Below are 23,861 nucleotides of genomic sequence, written 5' to 3' on the forward strand. Positions count from 1 at the left end.
AATAGAATTTATTAATTTGTAGAGGGAAATAACTACATCTATTAAAGAAAGTCCTCAAATTTGCAGAGCTGTCAATGTTAACTTTTTTTTCATTTTTTCTTTGATATTTTCTTCATTTATAATTCAAATGCTATCTCAAAAGTCCCTTATACCCTCCCCCCCACCCTGCTCTCCAACCCACTCACTCCCTCTTCCTGGCCCTGGTATTCCCCTATATTGCAGCATATAATCTTTGCAAGACCAAGGGCTTCTTCTCCCAATGATGGCCAACTAGGCCATCTTCTGCTACATATGCAGCTAGAGACACGAGCTCTGGGGGTACTGGTTAGTTCATATTGCTGTTCCTCCTATTCAGTGTTAACTTCTAAGCCAAGTGTGCTGGTGCCTGCATATTATCCTAGCTCACAAGAAGGGCACAAAGTTTGAGGGTTGCCTGGGCTACACGGTGAGACTCTATGTCTCAGAAAAAATAATTACTCTTCTGAGGAAGCTACGATTTAAAAGGGGAAAACGTTCTTACAGGAGTTGCTCGCTCAGATCTATCTTTAAACATCCAAAAAACAGGCCAGCTGTGGTGGTGCACACCTTTAATTGTAGCACTTAGGAATCAGGCTGGTGAATGTCTGTGAGTTTGAGGCTAGTCTGGTCTACTTAGTGAGTTCCAGGTCATGCAGGGTCACATAGGGAAATTTTGTCTCAAAAAGTAAAAAAGAAGAAACAGAAACAAGACAAAACAAAACAATGTGGCAATGGCTTTCTGGTGTTGTTTCACCAGATCATTTTATAAACTGCGTGCTGGAGTTTGTCCTTAACTCAGACATTTACATCTAATCCCATCGTGCTTGTTGGAGGTAGAACCCAGAGGTTCTACCTAATTGTCCTGGAGCCCTGATGAGGGTGGTGAGTGCCCTCACTGAAGAGGCCAACACCTGCCTGGTCCTTTCTGTCTGAGGAGGATACTAGGAGACAGCAGCCCAAAGGCTGATCTTGGAATTACAGCTCGAAGCACCGAGGGAAGTACATTTCTGTTTCTGATACAGCACGCATTCCTAGGTATTTTAATGTGACAGCTCAAGCTAAGCTATGTAATGCTACCAGATAAGGGGATGCATGCTAGGTATCAAACCCAAGGCGTTAACCATGCAGAGCACAGACACTACCACCAAGTGACACCCTGGCCCCAATGGCACTTAAGATTTATTTCTATTTTATGTGCACCAATGTTTTGCCTTGCATGTGTGTAGCATTACATATCTCAGTGTAAAACACAACTGGGTACAGCAGCCCAAGGGTTTGTACAAACCTGGAGAGTCATAGAAAAATAAGTTAAGGTTAGCTTTATTGAATTATTTTAAACAAGACAAATAAAATTCTGGTTCAGTACTAAGATTCCCAGAAAATTTTTAGTTTTATAATGGGAGAATATGAATATAAACTTTTTGCTCTTTTGTGCAAAACAAAGCAAATATAATCAAAATTATAAAATTAACAGTTCAGCACAGAGATGCTGCTATGTCACAGTCTGACGGGTCCAATCTACCACATTTCTCAGTGTTTATGTTAGAATCATAAGTTCTTCCTTGACAAGCCGCCTTTTCTGTCACTTGAATGAATATTAAAAGTCCAGGGTGTTTTTCCATTTTAAGTGATCAAAGAGCAAACTAACACAATTCAGGGCTAAGAACCAATCATTGTCCAAAGGCCAAACCTATCTAGAAAGGGTCACCATAGAACTGAAGAGAGGCACCTCTGCCATCGGAATCCGCTGTACAGAGCCACACACTTGTCTTTTATCTCATTTCCTTGGGAAGACAATAAAGCCCTTTTCCCCTGAAGCAGCAACAGTGCTTGGAGCTTAGTTATACGAGGGTGATGCATCGTTCAATAGTAATTTCTGTTAATTTTTATACTTTTCAATGTGCTCACGAGCTATGATCAGCCTCTGAATTTGTGCAGTACCTTCATAAATCTGAAAGATAAACACAATGGAGTTTAAACATCTGGATTCATTTGATGTCTCAGCTCTACTGTAGCACCAAATTGAAATGTTATTTTATATATAATGAATATATGATATATAATTACGTACTATATAATATTAATACTACACATACTACTATAAGTAGTATGTATAGCATTATAAGTAATAACAATCAATAAATAAACATTAATATATAGCATTACACACTAGTAATATATATCATACTAATATAACATGTTAGTATATTCTAAAATACAATATTTTTACTGTATATATAACATAACATTAATATATTATATATAATATATTGTACATATGCATATCATGTACCATATAAATTATATAAATTATATAAGATATAATAGTGTGATATATTATATTAATACAGTCATATAATATGTTATATATTAAGTATAAATAATATATTGTGTATGATTTAATGTAAATTTAATTATATATAATACATATGTATACATATAAATTATTTCTTTGTTTGTTTGTTTCTTCAAGACAGATTTTCTCTTTGTGAAGCCCTGGCTCTCCTGGAATTTGTTCTGTAGATCAGGCCAGCCTCAAACTCAGAGATCTGCCTGTCTCTGATTCCTGAGTGCACCATCCCTAGCCAGCAAAATGTTATTTTATTTGAACAGTTTAAAGTTTAAAAAATTATTTTGCTACACAGAGAAACCCTGTCTCGAAAAACCAAAAAAAAGAAAAAAATTATTTTGCAAAATTAGAAGGCAGGCTTAAAACATCAAAGAAAATAACATTTCCATTTCGAAATGTTTGGGCGGTCTAGCATCTCCAGAGTATTATCTAGTTTTTCTCAGCTATTCCTGGCTGTGCCCTTGAGTCATTCTGTTCTTACTGTTAAACATACTGGAGGCTTTGGGCTTTAGTCCCTGGTAATCCACCATCTTTCCCATTCCACACTTCTAACCTTGGTGTCTCGTGCATTCATTCACTGTTGGGTGGTAAGGGAAAGTCAAGTGGTTGGCAGGAACAGATACAGGCTTTAGGAGAGGCAAAAGAGCCCTAGGAAGACTGGTGACTTGGCTAGTGTACTAGCTGGTTTTGTGGGTCAACTTGACACAGGCTGGAGTTATCACAGAGACAGGAGCTTCAGGTGAGGAAATGCCTCCATGAGATCCAGCATTTTCTCAATTAATGATCAATGGGGGAGAGGGCCCAGTCCATTGTGGATGGTGCAATCCCCGAGCTGGGAGTCCTAGGTTCTATAAGAGAGCAGGCTGAGCAAGCCAGGAGAAGCAATCCAGTAAGTAACATCCCTCCATGGCCTCTGCATCAGCTCCTGTTTCCTGACCTGCTTAGTTCTAGTCCTGACTTCCTTTGGTGATGAACAGCAATGTGGAAATGTAAGCTGAATAAACCCTTTCCTCCCCAACTTGCTTCTTGGTCATAATGTTTTGTGCAGGAATAGAAACCCTGAGTAAGACAGCTAGAATACGAACTGCAGTGTTCAGTTTTCCTGTGCTTGAATAGACTTGCCTGTAGAGGCAGAGAATTGTGGAGACAAAATTCTGAATGACTTATTTTTATTTTATGTATGTGAGTGTTTTGCCTACATGTATGGATGTGTACCACACGAACGTCTGGTGCTTGTGGGCCTCAGATATCATGGAACTGTTGTTACAGGCGGTTATGAGCCCCCATGTGGGTGCTGAAAAATCAAGCCCAGGTCCTCTGTAAGAGCTGCCAGTGCTCTTAACTGCTGAGCTGTCTCTCCAGCCCCATAATCTTTAGTGTTGATAATGTTTTTTTTTTTGATTTTTAATATTTTTATTACATATTTTCCTCAATTACATTTCCAATGCTATCCCAAAAGTCCCCCATAGCGCCCCCCACTTCCCTACCCACCCATTCCCATTCTTTTGGCCCTGGCATTCCCCTATATTGGGGCATATAAAGTTTGCAAGTCCAATGGGCCTCTCGTTCCATTGATGGCCGACTAGGCCATCTTTCGATACATATGCAGCTAGAGACAAGAGCTCCGGGGTTCTGGTTAGTACATCATGTTGTTCCAACAATAGGGTTGCAGATCCCTTTAGCTCCTTGGGTACTTTCTCTAGCTTCTCCATTGGGAGCCCTGTGATACATCCAATAGCTGACTGTGAACATCCACTCCTGTGTTTGCTAGGCCCCGGCATCGTCTCACAAGAGACAGCTATATTTGGGTCCTTTCAGCAAAATCTTGCTAGTGTATGCAATGGTGTCAGCGTTTAGAAGCTGATTATGGGACGGATCCCTGGATACAGCAGTCTCTAAATGGTCCATCCTTTCATCACAGCTACGAACTTTGTCTCTGTAACTCCTTCCCTGGGTGTTTTGTTCTAGTGTTGATAATGTTATAGTTACGGGGCTTTTCTTCTGTAGGGCTGAGGACACAAGGCTTTCTGTTGTATGAAAGTTTGCTAGGGGTATGCAGAAGAAGATGGGGCATTAAGAAGCACAGACTATAACTCACAATGGAGAACATGCATATTTCTATCTTTTTTATGAAGTTACCCTAATTTTTTCTAATTGCCAACTTAATTTCAGAGTCAAGTATTAGTTCTCAAAGACACATGGCTTTTGACTACAGTCCAAAAAAATAAATAAATAAAGTTTCACTTAATTAAGAGAAGTCGGGCTGGAGAGATGGCTCAGTGGTTAAGGGCACTGGCTGCTCTTCCAGAGGTCCTGAGTTCAATTCCCAGCCCACACGGTGGCTCAGAACCATCTAACTAATGTGATCTGATGCCCTCTTCTGACATGCAAGTATACATGCAGATACAGTACTCAAGTACTCATAGATATAAAAATAAATAGATCTTTAAAAAAAGAGAGAGATGTCATATAAAAAGACAAGACAAGCATATAGAATTTTCAGAGGCAAAAAAAAATGTAGCCTGTAATTTGTTAAAAAAATTTGAAGACTCAAAGGCAGCATTAGACGGGTGATCCATGCCTGTGCCATCTACTGGTGTAACCCTTTCCCTCTTAGCAGCTACACTTAATAGCATTACTTTTATGTGTTGACTATAAAGCCTGACTTACACCAATCTATAACTATTACTTAGTCTATCTAACTGTTTTTACATTCATACAGAACTAACAAGTCAACGGTTAGGAGTCAGTTCTCTTCTTCTACCCTGTGGATCCAACTCAGGTTGTCAGGGCGGTAGGTAGCACGTGCCTCTACCCTCTGAGCCATTTTGCTGGTCCAAATGTCATTAGCAGTTGTTTGATACCTACTGCTGTCATTTGTGAGTATCCTGTGCCCTCAGAAACAAACCCTTAGGGCTCACCTGATAGATCTTGGCGTCCCTCATCAGCTTCTCCACAGGGTACTCTGTGTTGAATCCATAGCCTCCGAAAATCTGCACGGCGTCAGTGGCTAGCTGATTGGCAATGTCTCCAGCAAAGGCCTTTGCAATTGAGGCATAGTAAGTGTTCCGGCGGCCGGAGTCAACCTCCCAGGCTGCTCTCTGGTAACTGAGCCTAGCGAGCTCAACTTTCATCGCCATTTCTGCGAGCAGAAATGAAACTCCTTGGTGCTAGAATTAAGGAGGAAATGGTTAAAGGGCATCTCAAAAAAAATTGTAATTTTTTCCCTTAAAACTCTTTTGTTTTGCACTAGTTGTAGGCTTGCAGAAAAGTTATACCCGGCTTCCCCTAACTGTAAGATGAGGGCAGTAGGCCCGAACATTCAGAGCTCTAAAGACCCTAGCCAGATTGGCCAAGTTCCCCATTAATTATTCTGTCATCTGTTTCAATATCACAAATTGATTCAAATTATTTTTTTCTCTTTTGGAATTTTTTTTTTTTTTTGCTTTGTTTTTTGAGACAGGATTTCTCTGTGTAGCCTTGGCTGCCCTGGAACTCACTCTGTAGACCAGGCTGGCCTGGAACTCAGAAATCTGCCTGGCTCTGCCTCCCAAGTGCTGGGATTAAAGGCATGCGCCACCACTGCCCAGTTGTTTGTTTGTTTTAAAGGACTTTGTTATATAGCGTACGCTGCCTAAAACTCTTCCTGTTTCAGCCTGCTGAGTGTTGTGACTTCAGACTTGGGATTAATTTCAAAGATTTATTTATTTTATGTGTTGTTTTACTTCTATGTATTTAAGTACACCATGTGCATGCAGTGCCCTCACAGGACAGAGAGGGCGTCAGAGCTGCTGCAACTGGAGTTACAGAAGGTTGTGAGCGGCCATGTGGGTGGTGGTAAGAGCCCAGGGCCTCTGCAAGAGCATCACATGCTCTTAACCACTGAGTCACCTCTCTAGATCAATTATTATTATTATTTTCCATACAAGGTCTCTTTATGTAGCCCTGGTTGTCCTGGAACTTGCTATGTAGACCAGGCTGGTCTAAACACGGGGTCACCTGCACTGGCATCCTGAGTGCTGGGATTAAAAGCATGGACCACTATGTCTGGCTAGAGTCTAATTTTTGAATAGACAGAATATCCGCCAAGTAAACGTTCCAAAAGTAAAAGGATTCTTGGTAAACATTTCCCCTCCTTTCAGTCATCCCTGCCTACTGCTCACCCACCCAGCCCCCTCCCAGCAGGTAAGCAATGGTATCGTCTGTGTTTTCTTTGCAGAGGCAGTGTACACACTGGAATGCAAATGCCGCCCAGGCTGATAGTTTTTCATTCTGCTTTTCTGGTCAGTAAATCGTACACAGCTGTATCAATGCATGAAGAATTCTCTGAGCTTTTTTTTTTTTTTTTGGTTTTTCGAGACAGGGTTTCTCTGTGTAGGCCTGGCTGTCCTGGAACTCACTTTGTAGACCGGCTGGCCTCGAACTCAGAAATCCACCTACCTCTGCCTCCCAAGTGCTGGGATTAAAGGTGTGTGCCACCACCGCCCGGCTCTCTGAGCTTTTGTAGTTGCTCAGACTCCATCCCTCTTCCGTGGGTCGTTAATATTTTGCGTATTTCTGCGTAATGCTGAAGCGAAGGGTAGATGTGACACAGGTCCTAGCTTAGTGCTATCTTTTTTCCCTAAGATTTATTTATTTTATGTGTATGGGTGTTCGGGCTGCACGCACAGACATAAGCACCACATGCTTGCCGGGTGTGATGTTCCCTGGGATTGGAGTTACTACTGACAGTTGTGAGCTGCCATGTGGGTTCTGGGAAGGAACTGAACCCGGGTGCCCTAGAGGAGCAGCCAGTGCTCTTAACTGGCTGAGCTGTCTTTCCAGCCCCAGGGATAGCGTTTTTAAAAAATATGGGTCCAAAGTAGGTGGTTTTATTGATTGCTGCACGTGACTCATAAGAAGAGTTGCTCTCTGTGACATGTTCAACACGCAGTACCCTCTCCTTTGACTGTGGTAACTCCACCTTATAGGTTTCATTTGGGGACTTAAATCTTTGCCCTGTATCCTCGGTTAAGTGTTTGTTCTATGATGAATAACTTATCTCCAAAGTAAATGTTCCCGAGAGTAGAAACTGCAGAGCCTCTTTTCCGTACAAAGGACAGAATCTATAAATGAGTGATTCAACTCTATCTCAGGTGGAACAGCTTGCGGTGAGAGAGTAAGGAGCCCGCCATCAACACACCATGTACGAGGTAATGCCGGGAGGTTAAGTGTGAGCTGGAGGCTCCCTCCATTAGAATAAAGGGAGATGCTTTGTTGATATCAAGGGGGAAGTTAGAGGGATTTGAAAGAGATGAAAGGGGGCTGGAGAGATGGCTCAGTGGTTAAGGGCACTGACTGCTCTTCCAGAGGTCCTGAGTTCAATTCCCAGCAACCACATGGTAGCTCACAACCATCTGTAATGGGATCGGATGCCCTCTTCTGGTGTTTCTGAAGATAGCAACAGTGTGCTCACATACATAAAATAAATGGCTTAAAAAAAGGGGAGGGGGTGGTGGTGATGGAGAGATGTCTCAGCAGTTAAGAACACTGACTGCTCTTCTGAAGGTCCTGAGTTCAAACCCCAGCAACCACATGGTGGCTCACAACCACCCGTAATGAAACCACCCGTAATGACATCGGATGCCCTCTACTGGTGTGTCTGAAGACAGCTACAGTGTACTTACATATAAATAATAAATAGATCTTTAAAAAAAAAAAAGAAGAAGAAGAAAGAAAGAAAGAGATGAAAGAGCATATGTGGGGCATATGTGGGGAGAATCAAGTCAGAGAGGACGGCCGGACACTGACAAGACCCCTGCACAGGCATGGAGCTCTGTGCAGAGGAAAGCCCAGAGCCATGGCATCAGATGGATCCAGACAGGGAGTCATCTCCCACCACCCCACTTTACTGAAGCGGGAGCTGAGGCAGAAAGAAGTGACGTCTCTGACGACCCACAGGGATAGTCATGAAGCCAGGCTGAACGGTGCCCGTGTTCTGATGGGGCGCACATCATCCCAGCACTCAGGAGGCAGGGACGGGTGGACCTCAGCCTGGCCTACCAAAAACATATTTACTGAGGACACACACTAAGACCTATAGCAGAATATCAGTTGTATAGACGGCACGTAATACTTATATTCTTCTTCTTAACAATTTACAGAGTGATCAACTGTGAGCGACATAGCCAAAAGGAACTCTGCTCTCACAGGCAACAGTGATGATAGCTTAGAATCTTCTTCCCCACAAAATAGAGAAGACTATGTTGTTCTTTAGCAGTAACTTCTAAATATTTAGACGCATGTCAACAAAGGAAGCATAGTGCTAAGGTCACCTCAAGAGCTGTGTAGAGGGCTGTCAGGAAAAGGCTTGTCACACAAGCGTGAGGACCGGAGTTCAGTGCCCCAGAACCCATGTGAAAAAGTTGGATGCTGAGCCTTGTGCCAGGAATCCCAGCACCAGGGAGGCAGGGACAGGCAGATGCCTTGAGCTCACCTAACCTAAGTGCAAGCCCAAGGCCAGTGGGAGAAGATGCATCAACAAAACCAAACCAAACTGCTAAGAGCAGCAGGACACCAGGGTGGTCCTCTGGTCTGCACACAGATGTGCAATATGCGCATTCACCCATGAAAACACACACACACACACACAGAGGGAGAGCGATAGGGAAGGAGGGAGGGAGGGAGATTACCTCCACCAGCAGCTTTCCAAATGTCTTCCTATCCAGGGCATACTTCGTGGCTTCGTCCAGAGCTCTCTGGGCTAGCCCGACAGCGCCAGCTGCGACCTAGAACATGATGAGCATCATGTGAAGCAAAAATTCACATTGTCATCAAGCCACACAGCTTATGGCTTGATTCCAGTGAAGGAGTACACACAGACAGGAAGTGGTGTCACTGGGGCGGGGAGGGGCATACTTGGGTTTATTTTTAAATTACAGGTAACGGCAAGGCTGGGAATACAGAGGGCATGTTTGGCTTTCACTAGAGCCTGAGTTTATCCCCATTGTCAATCAGCCAATCAATCAATCAATCAGCTAACTGTGAGACTGAGGCTCACAGCCTAGTGAGGTCATTGCTGTTTAACTGGGGAGCCTTCCACGGACCCAGGCTAAGTGAGCAGCAGAATACACAGCAATCCACAATCAACAGGAATGATCAACACAAGGGTGAACTCTCTGGAGTTCTAGCAAAGAATATTCTAGAGTCTGCTAAATTAGTTTCTATACTGAGCAGTGAAAGATGAACTACACACAGGACAAGCAACAATCTCCTCTCCACCATTACTAAAATAAGGTAGACATTTAAAATGACACACACATACAATGTTAAAATAAACCTAGTCGCTGAAAACCACAAAGGTCCCACAGGGTGATCGGCTTACTGGAGGTCTGGTTCTATCAAAAGCGCCCATTGCGATCTTGAAACCTGCTCCTTCACCGATTAACACATTTTCCTTAGGCACTCTGACGTCTTCGAAAGCAATTCCTCTGGTGTCAGAGCATCGCTGGCCCATGTTTAGTTCCTAGAGAGAAGGTCGGAAAAAGAAACACTTAGGAGTTACAGCACTGCTGCTGTCAATCCTTCCTTTGTGCCTTTTGCATTTCCTAAGGCACGGCCTGTAGTGCCTGCCCTGTGAGTTGAGCTTCCATAGAATCCAAACACTCCTGTCTCTGCCCATCCTCCGCAGCTACAACGGCAGGGCCAAGCTGTATAAGAGATCCCGTGGCTGCAAAGCCTCACAGGTTTCTAATCTGGATCTTTCTAGAAATATGTGCCAGCCCCAATCTAAAACGGTATTTCACAAACTGAAAACAGCACTAACTTAAAGTTCTACATGACTAGACTTTGTTAATCAAATAAACTAAAACCACAGAAACTAAAAAGCTTCTTAGATCTATGTCAGAGCACATTTCTAGGACACAAAACATTTTTTTAAGTATAGAATAGAGTTTATTTAGGGCATGGGGAGGGGAGTTGAGAGGGCAGTAGAGACAGAAAGGCAGAGAGAGGGCAGAGAAGAGGAGTAGAGAGTAAGAGGCCAGCCATGAGCACGTGGCGAGAGAGCGGGGAGGGTGAGAGGACAGAGAGGGAGCGAGAAGCGAAGAGCAGCACAAACAGGTCTGATAATGTGAATCTCTCAGACATGCAAATGGCCATTTGTTTAAAAGAGTATTTTTTTAGGAGGCTAAGTAGCTGATAATCTATGCTAGAAATAATCTATACAAGAAAGTAAATCCCCAGGGGTAGTATTTCTCACTACCTACTCACACATAGTGTGCATTCAGTTATAAATATTGATTCAGTTTTCCTAAGTGAGCATGAGATTAGGAACATTGAGACATCAGTTGTCACACCAGTTTGCTACTGCCCTGAGGTTCCTTCCAGTTACCAGAGACAGTCAGGCTTGGCCAGAAACCAGCCCTTATGGGGGAGAGCATGATCCGCTACATACACAGGCCAAGGCCGATCTCTGGGGACAAGTGTGATGACCCACAGTACTCATGTTCTGTGTATACATGGGCTTAGTCGTCTATTTGTAAATCGCAGTCAGCCTTCAATATCTTCTCCTTAAAATATAGAGTAATACAGCAGTCAGAAATGTCGCAGGCAAAAATCCTCCAAGTCTGTTAGTAAAGGGCGCAAGATCACTGCTCTCAGGTTAGCCTCTACCTTTGTGGCTATCAATAAATCACATATTTGGGCCTTGGTTTCTGTAGTCAGCACAGGATAGAGTAAACAGCACGTAAAGTCCAGACTTTAACTTCCACAACCTAAAAGACAAGTCCCGTCCTTGTCCCTTTTTTGAGACAGAGTCTCAGTATGCTGTTGACACTGGGCTAGAATTTGTGATCCTCCTGCCTCGGCCTCTGCAGTACTGGGATTGAAGGGACATGGCACTACCATGCCCAGCAGAAGTTATATACATTTCACATAGTCAAGCAACGCATTTCTAAAGAGATCTGGACACAACAGAAGATCCTATAAACCGAAGGTTGCCTTAGAAACCTGTTTTATATTATGTCTCAGTTAAAATGTGTTCTTCCAGTTTAGCCTAAGGGAGACCAACTCCAACATCCGACCAGCTAATTCAAACCTTCCCACATGGGGTAAGAAGATAATTTGTTCAAGTAATCTTCAGATCTGGTTTGGTTCCCACAAAGCCTCCTATGCCATAGTTGCAGACATCCTTCATCCCTCAGAGTTCTCGCTGCGAACTCCACTTCGAAAAAGCATTTCAGTCTGTGTCGTAATCCCAAGTCTGGCTTGTGAGCTCTCGACAGGACAACTCATGCCATTTCTGTCCTCTATTGTGTCACCTTTGAGACCTCCTGTGGGCCTTGGGATTGGGTGTTCCTATACACCACTGCCCATATCTGACACTCTCCCAGCCCCCAGCTGACATTGATTGACATCGTCACATGCTTTCAAGTTACAGATGACCTGTTGTTGCTGTGGGACTGTGAGTCATCCACCCACGTCACAGGGCCTTGCCTGCCCTAAATAAGGCCTGTGCAGGTCCTCTGGGGAGGAGGGCGGAGCCTGGCTATGCCCACATCTACAGCTGTCATGAAGGTGTTCTGCACAAAGGGCCCATCTTTCAAAATGACTTGAAAGATTTTTCAGTGACATGTAAACTATGTCCCCATATCATCAAGACACAACCAGACTTTTGTTCCAACTTAGAAGTATTTTCATCGAAGGAAACAGGTAAGAACCTTGACGTTTACAGTTGGAATTGTACTTATGGAGGTCAACTGGAAGAAACATGCTGTTTACCTTTTTTCCAATATGTATTCCCGGGGTGTCAGCTTCCACAATGAATCCAGTAAAGGCTTTACTAGCGGGTACTTTAGGATCTGGGTTAGAACGCGCCAACAAGAAATACCTAAAGCACACAAACACACAAGGGTGGCAATAAGGATGACGAACAATACTCCTTAACTACTATCTCAACTACCGACCCCACCCTGGTATTACCATCCCTACTTAACAGACGAGGACATGGAGAATCAGTTGGGTCTCAAAGCTTGCACAAATGCCAATTTTCCTGTGTGGACAGACTAATTCATCCATCTCTCTCCCCACTAAGGTGGTATTTGAGTTTGGGGGAGGGGGGGAATATGAGTTATCAGTAAAAGTTCCTTCTGCAAAGAGAGTATGAAAGTAAAGTATGTGTGAGTGGGGGAACTGGAATGCTCCTCTCTGGACCAGTCTATGTCTCATAGGACCAGCAATCTGCAAGATGCACACAGACAGGCTCTCCACTGCTCTGAGGGCTGCCCCCCTCCCCATGCAGCACAGCCAGTACACACCTGAATTAGTAAGGATATTTACTGATTTTCCCACAGAAAGACATTTCCCCAAAAGATCTAGAAGAAGTGAAGCATGAGGGAGGAAAAAAAAAAAGAAAACAAGTTCTTGTTTGAACCTCCATATCCAAAATAGTTTCCCATATATCCTGATACAGATTGGTTTTTTAAGAATCTTTACAAAAAGTGAAAAGCCACATGGCTTAGAGGTAGAGTCCATGGTGAGCCATACTGTCAGCTTTAGCATAGAGAGAGAGAGAGAGAGAGAGAGTGACCGACCGACCGACCGAGTGTTTTATCCTTCCTTAAGCAATGAATTTATGTTAAGGCAAAAAAAAAAAAAAAAAAAAAACACCCAAAAACCAAAAAACAAACAAACAAAAAAAACCCCAAAAATAATTTATCAGTTTATCATTGACTATGCTTTTATTTGGTAATAGGAAAAATCAAAAAATTATTTTCTAATCTCATGAGTCACTGGACCTGTCTTTCCTGGGAAGAATTATAGCCAGTTCTCAAAACGTGATATTAACTTAAATTATTATATTTCTCTTAGCTTGTTCATTTTTAATGGCTTCTCTATTTCCTCATTCCTGGCTGACGTGAATCTACTAAATGACCCTGTTATTCCTGTTCCCAGCCTTTACGTCTGTGCATGGGTGAGGGATCGATTTCTGAGCCTCGAAGTCCACCAAGGTGGGAGGCTTTTCCACAGTGCACAGGTGACCCCAGCATTTGGGAGGCTAAGGCAGGAGGACCATCATGAGTTTGAGGCCAACCCATGCTCCACAGTGATTTTAAGATCAGCCTGAGCTACTGAATGAAATTGTGCCCCAAAACAAACAAACAAACAAGATTTGTTTTCCAGGTGGGAACATTGCTACCCTAATCTCCTATGGCAGTTTGAATGAGAATGGCCCCACAGGCTTATATGTCTGACTGCTTAGCCACTAGGGTGTAGAACTGTTTGAGAAGTATTAGAAGGTGTGTCCTTATTGGTGGTTGGCCTTGCTGGAGAAAGTGTGTCACTGGGAATGGGCTTTAAGGTTTCAAAAGCCCACGCCAGGTCCAGTCTGTCTGTCTGTCTGCCTGCCTGCCTGCCTGAGGATCAAGACATAAAGCACTCGGCTACTGCTCCATTCTTGGCTGCTTCCCATCCTGATGGTCATAGACTCACTCTCTAGAACTATAAGCAAGCCTCCACTTAAATGCTTTCTTTCCTAAGAGCCACCTGGGTCGTGGTGTCTCCTCACAGCCATGCAGCAGTAACTACGACATCCCACAGACCACTTCTAAGAAGTCTTTGTCATGCACTTTTATATTAATGACTTAAAAAACACTATTTTTCCACGACAACACATATGGGCCCTATTATTGGGAAGACTGTCCTTAGAATGAGCTAGGGTTTATTTACATTTTTCTAACTTTCATTCATTAATTCTAAGCTGCCTTCCTGAAATAACCATGCAAGCCTGTTCCATTTAATCTTAGTCAAAAGGTCAAGAGGGTCTGTCTGTCTTTCATGTATTACCTGTCTGTCCATCAATCCACCTGTTATCTATCAGTCTGTATGTCTGTCTGACAATCTATCATTTATCTACCTTTGGGTCTCTCAGTGTCGCCTATACTGACATTTAAGTTTAGATATCCCTACCTGTTTCCCAAGCTCTGGGGATCGAGGCATGTGCCACCACACCCAGCTCTGCTCTTCTTTCCATGAAACATTATTTCAAAAATAAGTTCCAAGTTTATTCAAAATTGATGCAGACAAAATGTACCTAGGCATGTTCCAAAGGCTTGTCCTGTAACAGATCAGTAGCAGCTCCTGGACTATCCTCGCCTTGGCTGCGCTCATCTTGGCCAGCCCTGTACTTGTGGGCTCTCAGCCTGAAATCACCACCGAGGTGCACCCCACATTGCTTTCCCACCAAACTTACAGTTGTTTGTTAAACTTTCTTTTTTTTTTAACAAATGGTAAAATAGTTTTCTTAAAAGTCTGTACGTTTGATGTTTAATGGAACATTACATTATTGTTTAGATCTACACACTTGGAAGCTTTAGATTTTACTAACATCAAATACTCAAATACTACCCTCTTTTGGTATAGGCTGATGTTTTTGTCTCCTTTTTTGAGATGGTCTCACGTAGCCCAGGCTGGGTTGAACTTGCTATGTAGCTGAAAATGACCTTGAACTTCCTGATCCTTCACCTTTGCTCCAAGTACTGGAAGTAGAAGTGGATATCACCACGGATGGTCCGCTTTTTAAAAATGTTTATATGGTACTGGGGGTCAAACCCAGGACTCTGGGTTTGCATACAGTGCATGCTCTGAAGCACTGTAGCACTGAGTTACATGCCAGCCCCACGGTCCAGTAAGAATGCCTCTACAGGGGATGGGCGTCATAGCACAGTGCTCCCTGGTATACAGAGCTCCAGGTTCATTCCCTAGAACCACAAGCCTGCTGAGAACCAGAACGCCTCCCTACTGAAGCTTTCTGCTTTCCTTCAAGCGAGGGTTAGCAGACTGTGCACTGGGACTGAGCCCGCCTGACAGAGTCAGTGAGATTAGCTATTTTTACTGCGCTTTACACTTTAGACTTCTTAAATTAATCTGGAAGAAATAGCTCAAGGGCTTAAAATAGTTCATGAGTCACCGAGTTATTTATAATCTCCTATGGACCTCCCAGTTTTAAAACTATAGGTTGTTTTAACTGAGAAGGCTTAATAATAAAAGAAGGGAGAGTACAAGGTACAGTAATGAAGAGGCCTACCAGTTGGCCTTTCCCCCGTTGGTTATCCACATCTTCTGGCCGTTGATAACATATTCGTCACCCTTCTTCTCGGCTTTGGTCTTAATGCCCGCCACATCAGAGCCTGCGGAGGGCTCTGTCACACAATAGGCCTTGGATATCCGTACACAAGAAAAAAATTAAATGTTAATTATTAAATTGTGAATATCTGGCAATAGTGTTATTTTGCTTGTTTGTTTTGAGGTTCCAGAATAGAACCCAGGTTCTCTTTTTTTTGTTTTTGTTTTTTTTTTTCAAGACAGGGTTTCTCTGCATAGCCCTGGCTGTCCTGGAACTCACTTTGTAGACCAGCCTGGCCTCGAACTCAGAAATCTGCCTGCCTCTGCCTCTCAAGTGCTGGGATTAAAGGTGTGTGCCACCATGCCCGGCAGAACCCAGGTTCTTAAGTATGCTAAATAGGGTTCTACCAGTGAGCTATGCTCCAGCCTGGCATTTTGTCTTTGAAGGCAGTAAGGATAAATGAATATCTAGAATTACAATGTTCTTAGAAAACCAAATAAACTGCTGAAATGTTAAAAAAAAAGTACTATTTTAAAACATTTTAACTTAATTCAAAACTAGACACAGCATATCAATAAACTACAGAAAATATTAGGAATTGAATAAACAAATTCATTAAATTGAGCTTGCTATGTTGATGTATTTGAATGTTCATTGAATACCCATTATGTAGTAGTCTATAAGCCAGATGGAAAACCAGAGCTGAAAGGAAGCCCACCTTGAGATTTTCACTGGGTACAGGGTAACCATATGAAGTGTGGGTGCTAAACACCAGGACTTGAGAAGCCAGTTTCTATGAGATGATGTGTAAGTTAGACCTCAATAATGAAGGATATTCTGTAGCCATGTATCGTCTGCAGGAGTGTTCTCTGCATGTGATGAAGATGAAACACAGCATAGGGTTGGGGGCATAGCCTAGCATGCACGAGGGCCTGATTCAGTCCCAGGCACCACGTACCTGGACATTCTATAAACTGAGTTATGCGTGGTAGCACACATCTGTGATCCCAGCAATAGGAAGGTGGGAGCGGGAGGAATAAGAGCTCAAGGTCACCTTGGCTACCCTGTGAGTTCAAAGCTAGTCAGATACCTGAGACCCTAAAGACAGAGTGGAGAGTCACAGCACAGAGATGTGAGGACAGATCCAGGCTCCCAAGTGCTGGGATTAAAGCGGTGCACCACCCTGCCTAGCCAGAGAAACATTTTAAGTGACAAATGAAGCAGTTTGAGTTGAAGAATAGCCTGGGCTGCAAACACCCAGACAACTGCTCCCATCCGGAGCTGCAGAAGGATGGGCCGGCTGCTCTGTTCAGCAGACATCACTTCCTGAAAGCCAGCAACAGGATGAGCTCAACACCATCTTGGAATCCAGAAACAAGGGGACTCTCCCTTGTGGAAATGAGCAGGGATTGTTAAGACACCCGCTGGACAGTCCAGGTAAGTCTGGGTCTGCCGACTTCTGCCTCGGGGCATGCGGTCCAATAAACACATGCAGACCGAATGGCAGAGCCAGCGCTCCTGGTCCGTTCACAGGGAAATATGGACGAACATACTCACACACATCATTGGCTGCTCGGTCATCCTCCCCAAATACTTCTTTTTTTGTTGATCATTTCCAGCAATAATCACAGGCATTTGCTACCAAGGGAGATTAACATTAAGATGTCAAGATATTTAAATTAGTTACGTAGATTCAGAAAACACAGTTCTACGGATAAGAAAGAACTACCTGCCTCCCATAAAGAAGTAAACTTAAGTTTACTGGCATTTGCTCTGAACCAAACGAGCAAGAAGACACAGACTCATATAAACGAGAATTCTCCTTAAGTTAAAGGTGGGTGGGGCTGGTTAGTGATACACAAGCATAGTCGACAGTAAGGAGATCACAGATTAAACTTAGGATATGTGACACGGTCTGCACGACGAGCAGGCCTCCTAGACACTGCTCAGTACATTTCAGCGTAGTAACTGAGCAGCAGGCCGAGGGGATGGCTTCCGAGCTGCCTCAGGGAGCTGTAGCCAAAGAGTACAGTTTCCTCACAAGGACACCCAGAACGGCCAGTATGGGAGACAACTGAACCACAGTGATCAAGCTATACAATCACAACTCCAGGCCGGCAAGCCAGTCTTCCTTATAGTTCTTACAGAGATTAACCCAGCTTCACAGTCGGTGTCTCATTAACAGCCCAGGTAAGCGGGTAGCATTTTTTAAATGGTAATTCTACTTATTTTGTACATATGCACACATGTATATGTCTATGTATGTGTGCACGAGTTACAGCTCTCTTCTGGAGGCCAGATGACACCTTGGGGGAGTCCGTAGTCTCCTTCCATCACACGGGCCCCAGAGGTGGAACTCAGACCATGGGGCGCCTTTACCCACTGAGCCATTTCACCAGCCCCATGGTAAGTGATTGTCTTAGTGACTTACCCCCAAAGAATTTGCTTCAATAGCAGTTTGCACTCCTGTACACCCATACGCCAACTCTTCGGTAATTAAACAAGCATCGAACGTTCCCAGGCCAAGACCACCTACAGCGTCAGAGTGTACGTAGAGCGTTATAATATGAAGAACAACTGAATAAACTCAAAACCATCTAGACAGGGAGATGCCTATGCTCTGTGCTGAGTGAAGACCAGGCTCCTCCGAGCAGGCAAGTTCTATGTTGCCGATAGGGAAACAAAGGCAGAAAGCCTCTGACCGGCAACAACATTTTAGAGAAATGGGCGTTTTCATTTTTGTAATTTTTGGACCAAACATGTAGGAGGCTTACCACAACTTTCTGGAATGTGTGCGTTGATCAAGCCAAGTTCCCAGGCTCTTTTGATGAGAGGGAATGGGTACTGAAAGGAAAAACAACAGTTACAGCACACCTGAGTCTAGGCAGGCTGGTTACACAATCTCCTGGCGATGCAAGACCACTTCCCCAGCAACCCGATACCCACCTCTCCGCTTTTGTCATATTCTGGGGCGACGGGGAGAATCTCCTCTCTGGCAAACTTCCGGGCAGTTGCTTGAAACTCTTTCTGCTGTTCCGTCAACTCTAAGGGAACATTATTTTGAGAACATCAAAAAGAGTTCATCAACATTGAGTTGAAGAGACAAGGTCCATGAAGCTGTTCTGCAGAGGTTCTTATCTATCAAGAGGTAAGCTTCAGACCTCAGGTAGCAGTCTAAAGACACAAGACGTACGTACTCGGCCAGCATACAGCAATTAAAACTTGTTTCAGGGACTTACGGAAGATCGTCAACACCATGATTTAAATTTCACTCTTCTTTTAAGCCCCCAATAAAGTTAAGAATATAAGTTCCCACAAATAAAATGGTAAAAGCAATGAGAAGTCTCCCCAAAATATTAACAGACACATCGAACCCTCTGTATTAGCAACAGGCAGTATTAAAACAATGGGTTTACACAAAATAAAACTAGTTATTGTAAAATGAATGAGCCGACTCCGCTGCCTGGACCCCTGGGGTAAGTGTGAATGGCTAACTGCGTTTTTGGAGCTGTGCTACCTGGTGTTTCAACGTGGTTGCACTGATATGATAAATGAAGCTGAAATGTGGCTCACAGGTGGAGCACTTTCCTGTTTAGCCTGTGAGAGGGAGGTCCCCCATTCCACCCTCCACACACGGCAGGGCAGGGAGGGTTAAAGGTGGCACTGGGTATTTCAGGCAATCAGAGTAAAAGCCAAAGCTTAGAAGAACAAGCCAGGTGAGGCGGCATACACCCTTATACCCAGCACTCAGACCACAAAGGCAGGAGGATCTCTGTAGGTTCAAGGCCAGCTTGGTGTACATGGTGAGTTCCAGGCCAGATAGGGATACACAGTAAGATCCTGTCTTTAAAAAAAGAAAAAAAAATGACTACAGTTCTCATTTGTATGGGGCTGAGAGGCAAAGTGTAAAAGACCGATCAAGTCTCTCATGGTTAAGACATGGTTAAGCTAAGGAATGGCTGAATGCTGTGTACTTCCGTCAGTCATCCACACAGCCAGATGCCATGCAAAGCAGTCTTCCTTTAAGGGGACTGGGACACTGGTTTCTATGGTTTATCACTACTAAGTACAAACAAACAAACAAAAACAAAACAAACAAACAAACAAACCAAAAACCAGGAAGACAAAAACAAGAGACCAGGCAGAGAGAGGAGGTGGCTCCCCGAGGCTCGCTCTCGCGGTGATGACAGCAGCAGTCAAGGAGCCTGGGGCTCGGAGCCGCTGGGGTTTTCTGGATTGCTTCACTTCAAAGACTGGAGATAATTCCCATCAAGCTCACAGATGAGACCAAAGTCGGAAGGGAAGGCGTCGACCATGTTATTATTTGTTGGCAACCTGCTTTCATCAACTCAGTAATCTTCATGATAGCCTATTGCACACGTTATACCTACTTCATCCATCAGAACCAGTCAGTCCTCTGCTTCTCTGTGTAGCCCTGGCTGGCCAGGAACTTGCTCTGTAGATCAGCCTGCCCTCGGAACTCAAGAGATCCACCTGCCTCTGTCTCAAGTGCTGGGGTCAAAGGTGCGCTCCTCCACCTTCCCTCTCATTACCTGCACTTTAGTCCAAGCTCACAAACTCCCTCCCGAATTCCTCTACCTGCCTCGCCCTCTGGCACTCAGAGGCTTGTCAGATTCCCAGAACTGCCCACAAGTAAGTAGGAATTTACATGTAAAAAGCTGAGAATAGATAACAGTCAGAGTAAAGGCTGCTACTCTCACACGCCCACTAATTCAACTTGCTATGCTCATGACATATGGAAAGTCTTTAATTCCAGTTGTGTGTGTGTGTGTGTGTGAGTGTGTGTGTAAAAGTATGTATTTTCACTCAAGTATACTCGAATAAAGTCAATAAACCTAGAAGTGTTCAGCCACCTAGGACCCCGTGCAGGTTAACCAGCTCAGCCTTGGAACTTTTCAGAGACCAAGGGAACAGAGAAAATGGTTTCCTAGCTAGAGGCAGGGTAACAACTTCAAGTAAAAACCCTTTAGGGGTGAAGGACACCATACACCAGGATTTACTTCACATTTATCTAGCTCTTTCCCTCCAGAACCACATTACCACCTGGTCTCAGGGCGGAGGACGCCGTATAACAGCCTCAAACCGCAGCTCAGATAAATCAGGCCATTTAAAAAAAACTGTTACACCACTGAACCGATTAGTATTTAGAGAAATATTTGTTGAGCCAGTGGGTGTGGTTGCTCACACCTTTAATCTCTGTACTATCTACGGAGGGAGAGGCAGGCCTGCCTATCCCTCTACGTAGAGCTCCAGCCAACCAAAGCTCTATAGTGAAGACTGTCTCCAAAGACAAAGGAAGTATGTTACTGTTACCTGTAAGTTGAAGACAATTCATATATATTCATTTATTTGGGCTACCATTTGGGAAAAGAGAGAAAGGACACCATAGAGGCGGCCTGAGAACACTTGAGTGTTTGGGAGAGCATACAGAAGAAGGCAATGCAAGTACAGCAGACGTGAGTTACCGGGAGCCAACTGTGGGCGGTGTCTGCTCCACTCATCAACAGACATCATGTTACAGACACAGCCCAGGCAGATCTTCAAGTCAAAGAGAGGGACACATACCAAAACTAAACCCTAATCCGGGCTCCTGCTTGTGAGCTGCTTTCGTGTGTTGTGTTCGACACTCAAAATGAGAAACACTTCTTAGGACCTGCAAAAAAAAAAATAGATATAGTAAGTAAACCTGATAACCTAAATATCAACCAAATGCAAGAACACTGGCTAGGCCACTGAGGTCCTCACTGTATAGACCGGTGACCGGAGCCTGAGCTCTGGAACCCACGTGGTGGGGAGAGATAACTCACTCCCACCATCGTCTTCTGGCTTCCACCTTGCTGCCTGTACTGAGAGTTCCACACAGACACATCCGCACACAAATGAGTATTGTCATACAGACCCCAGAGCAAGCACAGCATCTGTATGGCTATGTTTTTATTCAAGAGCTACGTTTTTAAAGTCAGTACTAAATAAATTATAACTCCAACATCAATTACAAGCTAGAGGGATGCCTAACCATAAAGGAAATGTTATTCAATTTTATATTTTTTCATTTGTGTGTCTTTATGTGTGGTGAGAGCACAAGATTCCCTGGAGTTAGTTACATATAGTTCTGAGCCACCTAACATCAGTGTTGAGAAGCCAACTTGGGCCCTCCGCAAGAGTAGTAAATATTAAATGAGAAAAAAAAATGTAAGTTACTCAGTCATTCTCTCTCTCTCTCTCTCTCTCTCTCCCTCCCTCCCTCCTTCCCTCCCTCCTTCCGTGTGTGTGTGTGTGTGTGTGTGTGTGTATGTGTGTGTCCAAGTGCAGTTTTTGGTGCTGGTGTTTGTTTTAATTTTTGAGACAGGTCTCAGTACGTAGCTGTGGCTGACTTGGAAATTTACTTTGTACACGAGGCTGGCCTTGAACTCCCAGAGAGCTCCCTAACTCTACCTCATAAATACAGGGTTAAAGGCTTGTACCACCACGCCAGGCCCTAATAATTTGGGTTGTGTTTCTGTTAGGACAAGTTCTTTTGAAGTAGTTCAGGATAGCCCCCCCAAGCCCACCGTGGAATCCAGGCTAGCCTTGGGATCTCAATTCTTCTGCCTCTACTTCCGAGATTAAACGAAGATCACCACTCTACAAAACTGGTCAGCTGCATTTTATAAAACTTTATAAGTGGAGGGCCCATTACTGGGCTCCTTATATACTGACATTAGTCATTCAATTAGAGTAGCTTAACACACGAGCCTGCTCATTGCTTGTGCAGAGAGGATGTGCAGGTCTGTGTGTGTGAACACACCTGTCTGTGTATGTGAGTGTGCACGTGTCTGTGTGTAGACAGCTTAGAAACAATAAAAAAACAGAACAGGGTTAAAAACTTAGCATTGCCACATAAGAGTTTAAGTTTTGCAAACACCCGTCTGGGAACAGTTCCAAACACACAATTTGTATTTACACCTGAAAATCAGGCTCACTAATCCTAGGGGATAACTGGAGATTATTAAAATAAGACAGCCAGGCTTGAAGGCAGAGGTGAAGCTGTGAGTGCCTCACCACCATGGACTACAAAATGAGACCCAATATAAAGAAAAGGTAAATACAATACGACGACGCTCTGAAACTCTAAAGTCAGAAGAGAACTGCGTTTATTATTTCTGGCTCTTTGCCAAAACCAAGGAATTCCAATATGGGAACACTACTAACTTTAGTCTTCAAGCTCGCAACTACAGCATAACTAACGAATTACTTAGAAATTTGACTCTTGGTTTTATCCCGGTGTGAAAAATAGGATAAAGGAATGCATTTTCTGTTTTGTTATGGTGTTAGACTTTCCCTCTCTTGTCCTTGGAGGCACCAAGAAACCTGTAGTTCTGTTGTCAGAATAAAAAATAACTTTAACACCCTTCAATTTCTGCTTTCAGAACCTGTTGAGTTGTATAGTAATGGTGTTGTAAATTCTAAAACTACAGCTTTCGGGACCAGAGGCAACTTCAGTCCAGTTTTAGGTGGTATAAATGGAGGTTTGTACGAACACATCGCTAATATAACAAACTAGTGGTTAAAACAGCTTAGAAGACAAAATTCTGCAGGGTACAACATTTAGAAAACAAGCTTCATGAAAATTCTTCGGTAGGCTCGTCTCCCTTTTGTTTTTTGGAAGGGTGCCTGTACATCACAAAACCACAGGCGTCCTAACCGTTGGTGCAAGTGGAGCGGCCCACTTCCCTTTCCTTCGTGTTGTGCCTGTGTTCCGTGCACACCCAGGATCAACCTGTTTGGATCCTAACGCCTGTTCACGCCCGTGGCTACAGAACCACACACTGATGCCTTCCTGGGGTGGGACTACAGTCAAAGTTTTCTGGAAGTGATCGCCTCTGCCACAGCAGGGTTCTGACACCGGGTTCCCTTCAAGAAGCGAGGGTGACTGGAGAGAAGTGGCTGAGCCCATTGACTCAGAATGAAGCAGGTCCGCAGGGCCACGCCTGCAGGGGTCAGAGCCCGGAGAACAGTGAGGGAGGGCGGCAGGCAGCGCGGGGGGACGCCCGTAGGCTCCCGCCTTCCTCCAGGCCGCGCAGGGCGGACCCTCCCGATACCACCCGGTCAACCCGCTCACCCTGCAGCCTCTGCGGAACGCAGCTGCCATGATGACTCCTCGATCTGCTGCCTCCGACCACCTCTGGGCAGCAAGCAAAACGGACGGGGATCCCGCCCACAGGGGGCGTGGCTTGGAGGGCGGAGAGGGGCGGGCCTTAGACTCTCGGGGGGCGGGGGCGTGCGGGTCAAAGTCTGCAGACCTCGGGGGCGTGGCCTAGGGAGTCCCTTTTCACACAGATGAGGTCTGAGCTCTCAAACTGACTTTTTTTTTTTTTTTTTTTTTTTTTT

At 44.2% G+C, this 23,861-nt stretch overlaps 1 protein-coding gene and 1 non-coding gene across 2 annotated transcripts; one reads left to right on the top strand and one right to left on the bottom strand.

Moving 5' to 3' along the window:
* Positions 1-1,322: 1,322 nt before the first annotated feature.
* On the bottom strand, positions 1,323-23,837 carry Acadm (acyl-CoA dehydrogenase medium chain). The gene is made up of 12 exons (XM_021158408.1): positions 23,593-23,837; positions 21,057-21,144; positions 18,417-18,514; positions 18,245-18,314; positions 17,902-18,002; positions 17,028-17,108; positions 15,432-15,562; positions 12,128-12,236; positions 9,732-9,872; positions 9,040-9,135; positions 5,290-5,538; positions 1,323-1,969 (listed from the first exon to the last, which is right to left on the bottom strand). The coding sequence occupies exons 1-12, from the start codon at positions 23,620-23,622 to the stop codon at positions 1,898-1,900; spliced, it is 1,266 nt and encodes a 421-aa protein (XP_021014067.1). The 5' UTR covers positions 23,623-23,837; the 3' UTR covers positions 1,323-1,897.
* LOC115030717 lies at positions 19,424-19,544 on the top strand. Its single transcript, XR_003836315.1, has one exon. It is a non-coding gene; the product is annotated as a small nucleolar RNA SNORA15 (small nucleolar RNA).
* Positions 23,838-23,861: the final 24 nt, after the last annotated feature.

Source organism: Mus caroli, chromosome 3, assembly GCF_900094665.2.
Source record: "Mus caroli chromosome 3, CAROLI_EIJ_v1.1, whole genome shotgun sequence".
Taxonomy (NCBI): Eukaryota; Metazoa; Chordata; class Mammalia; order Rodentia; family Muridae; genus Mus; species Mus caroli.

Coding starts and splice junctions, on each gene's coding strand:
- Acadm (XM_021158408.1), bottom strand. CDS start 23,622: ATGGCAGCTGCGTTCCGCAGAGGCTGCAGG. Junction 12,237..15,431: donor AACGGGGGAAAGGCCAACTG/GTAGGCCTCTTC, acceptor TGTGTGCTTTAG/GTATTTCTTGTTGGCGCGTT. Junction 9,136..9,731: donor TTGATAGAACCAGACCTCCA/GTAAGCCGATCA, acceptor ATCATGTTCTAG/GTCGCAGCTGGCGCTGTCGG.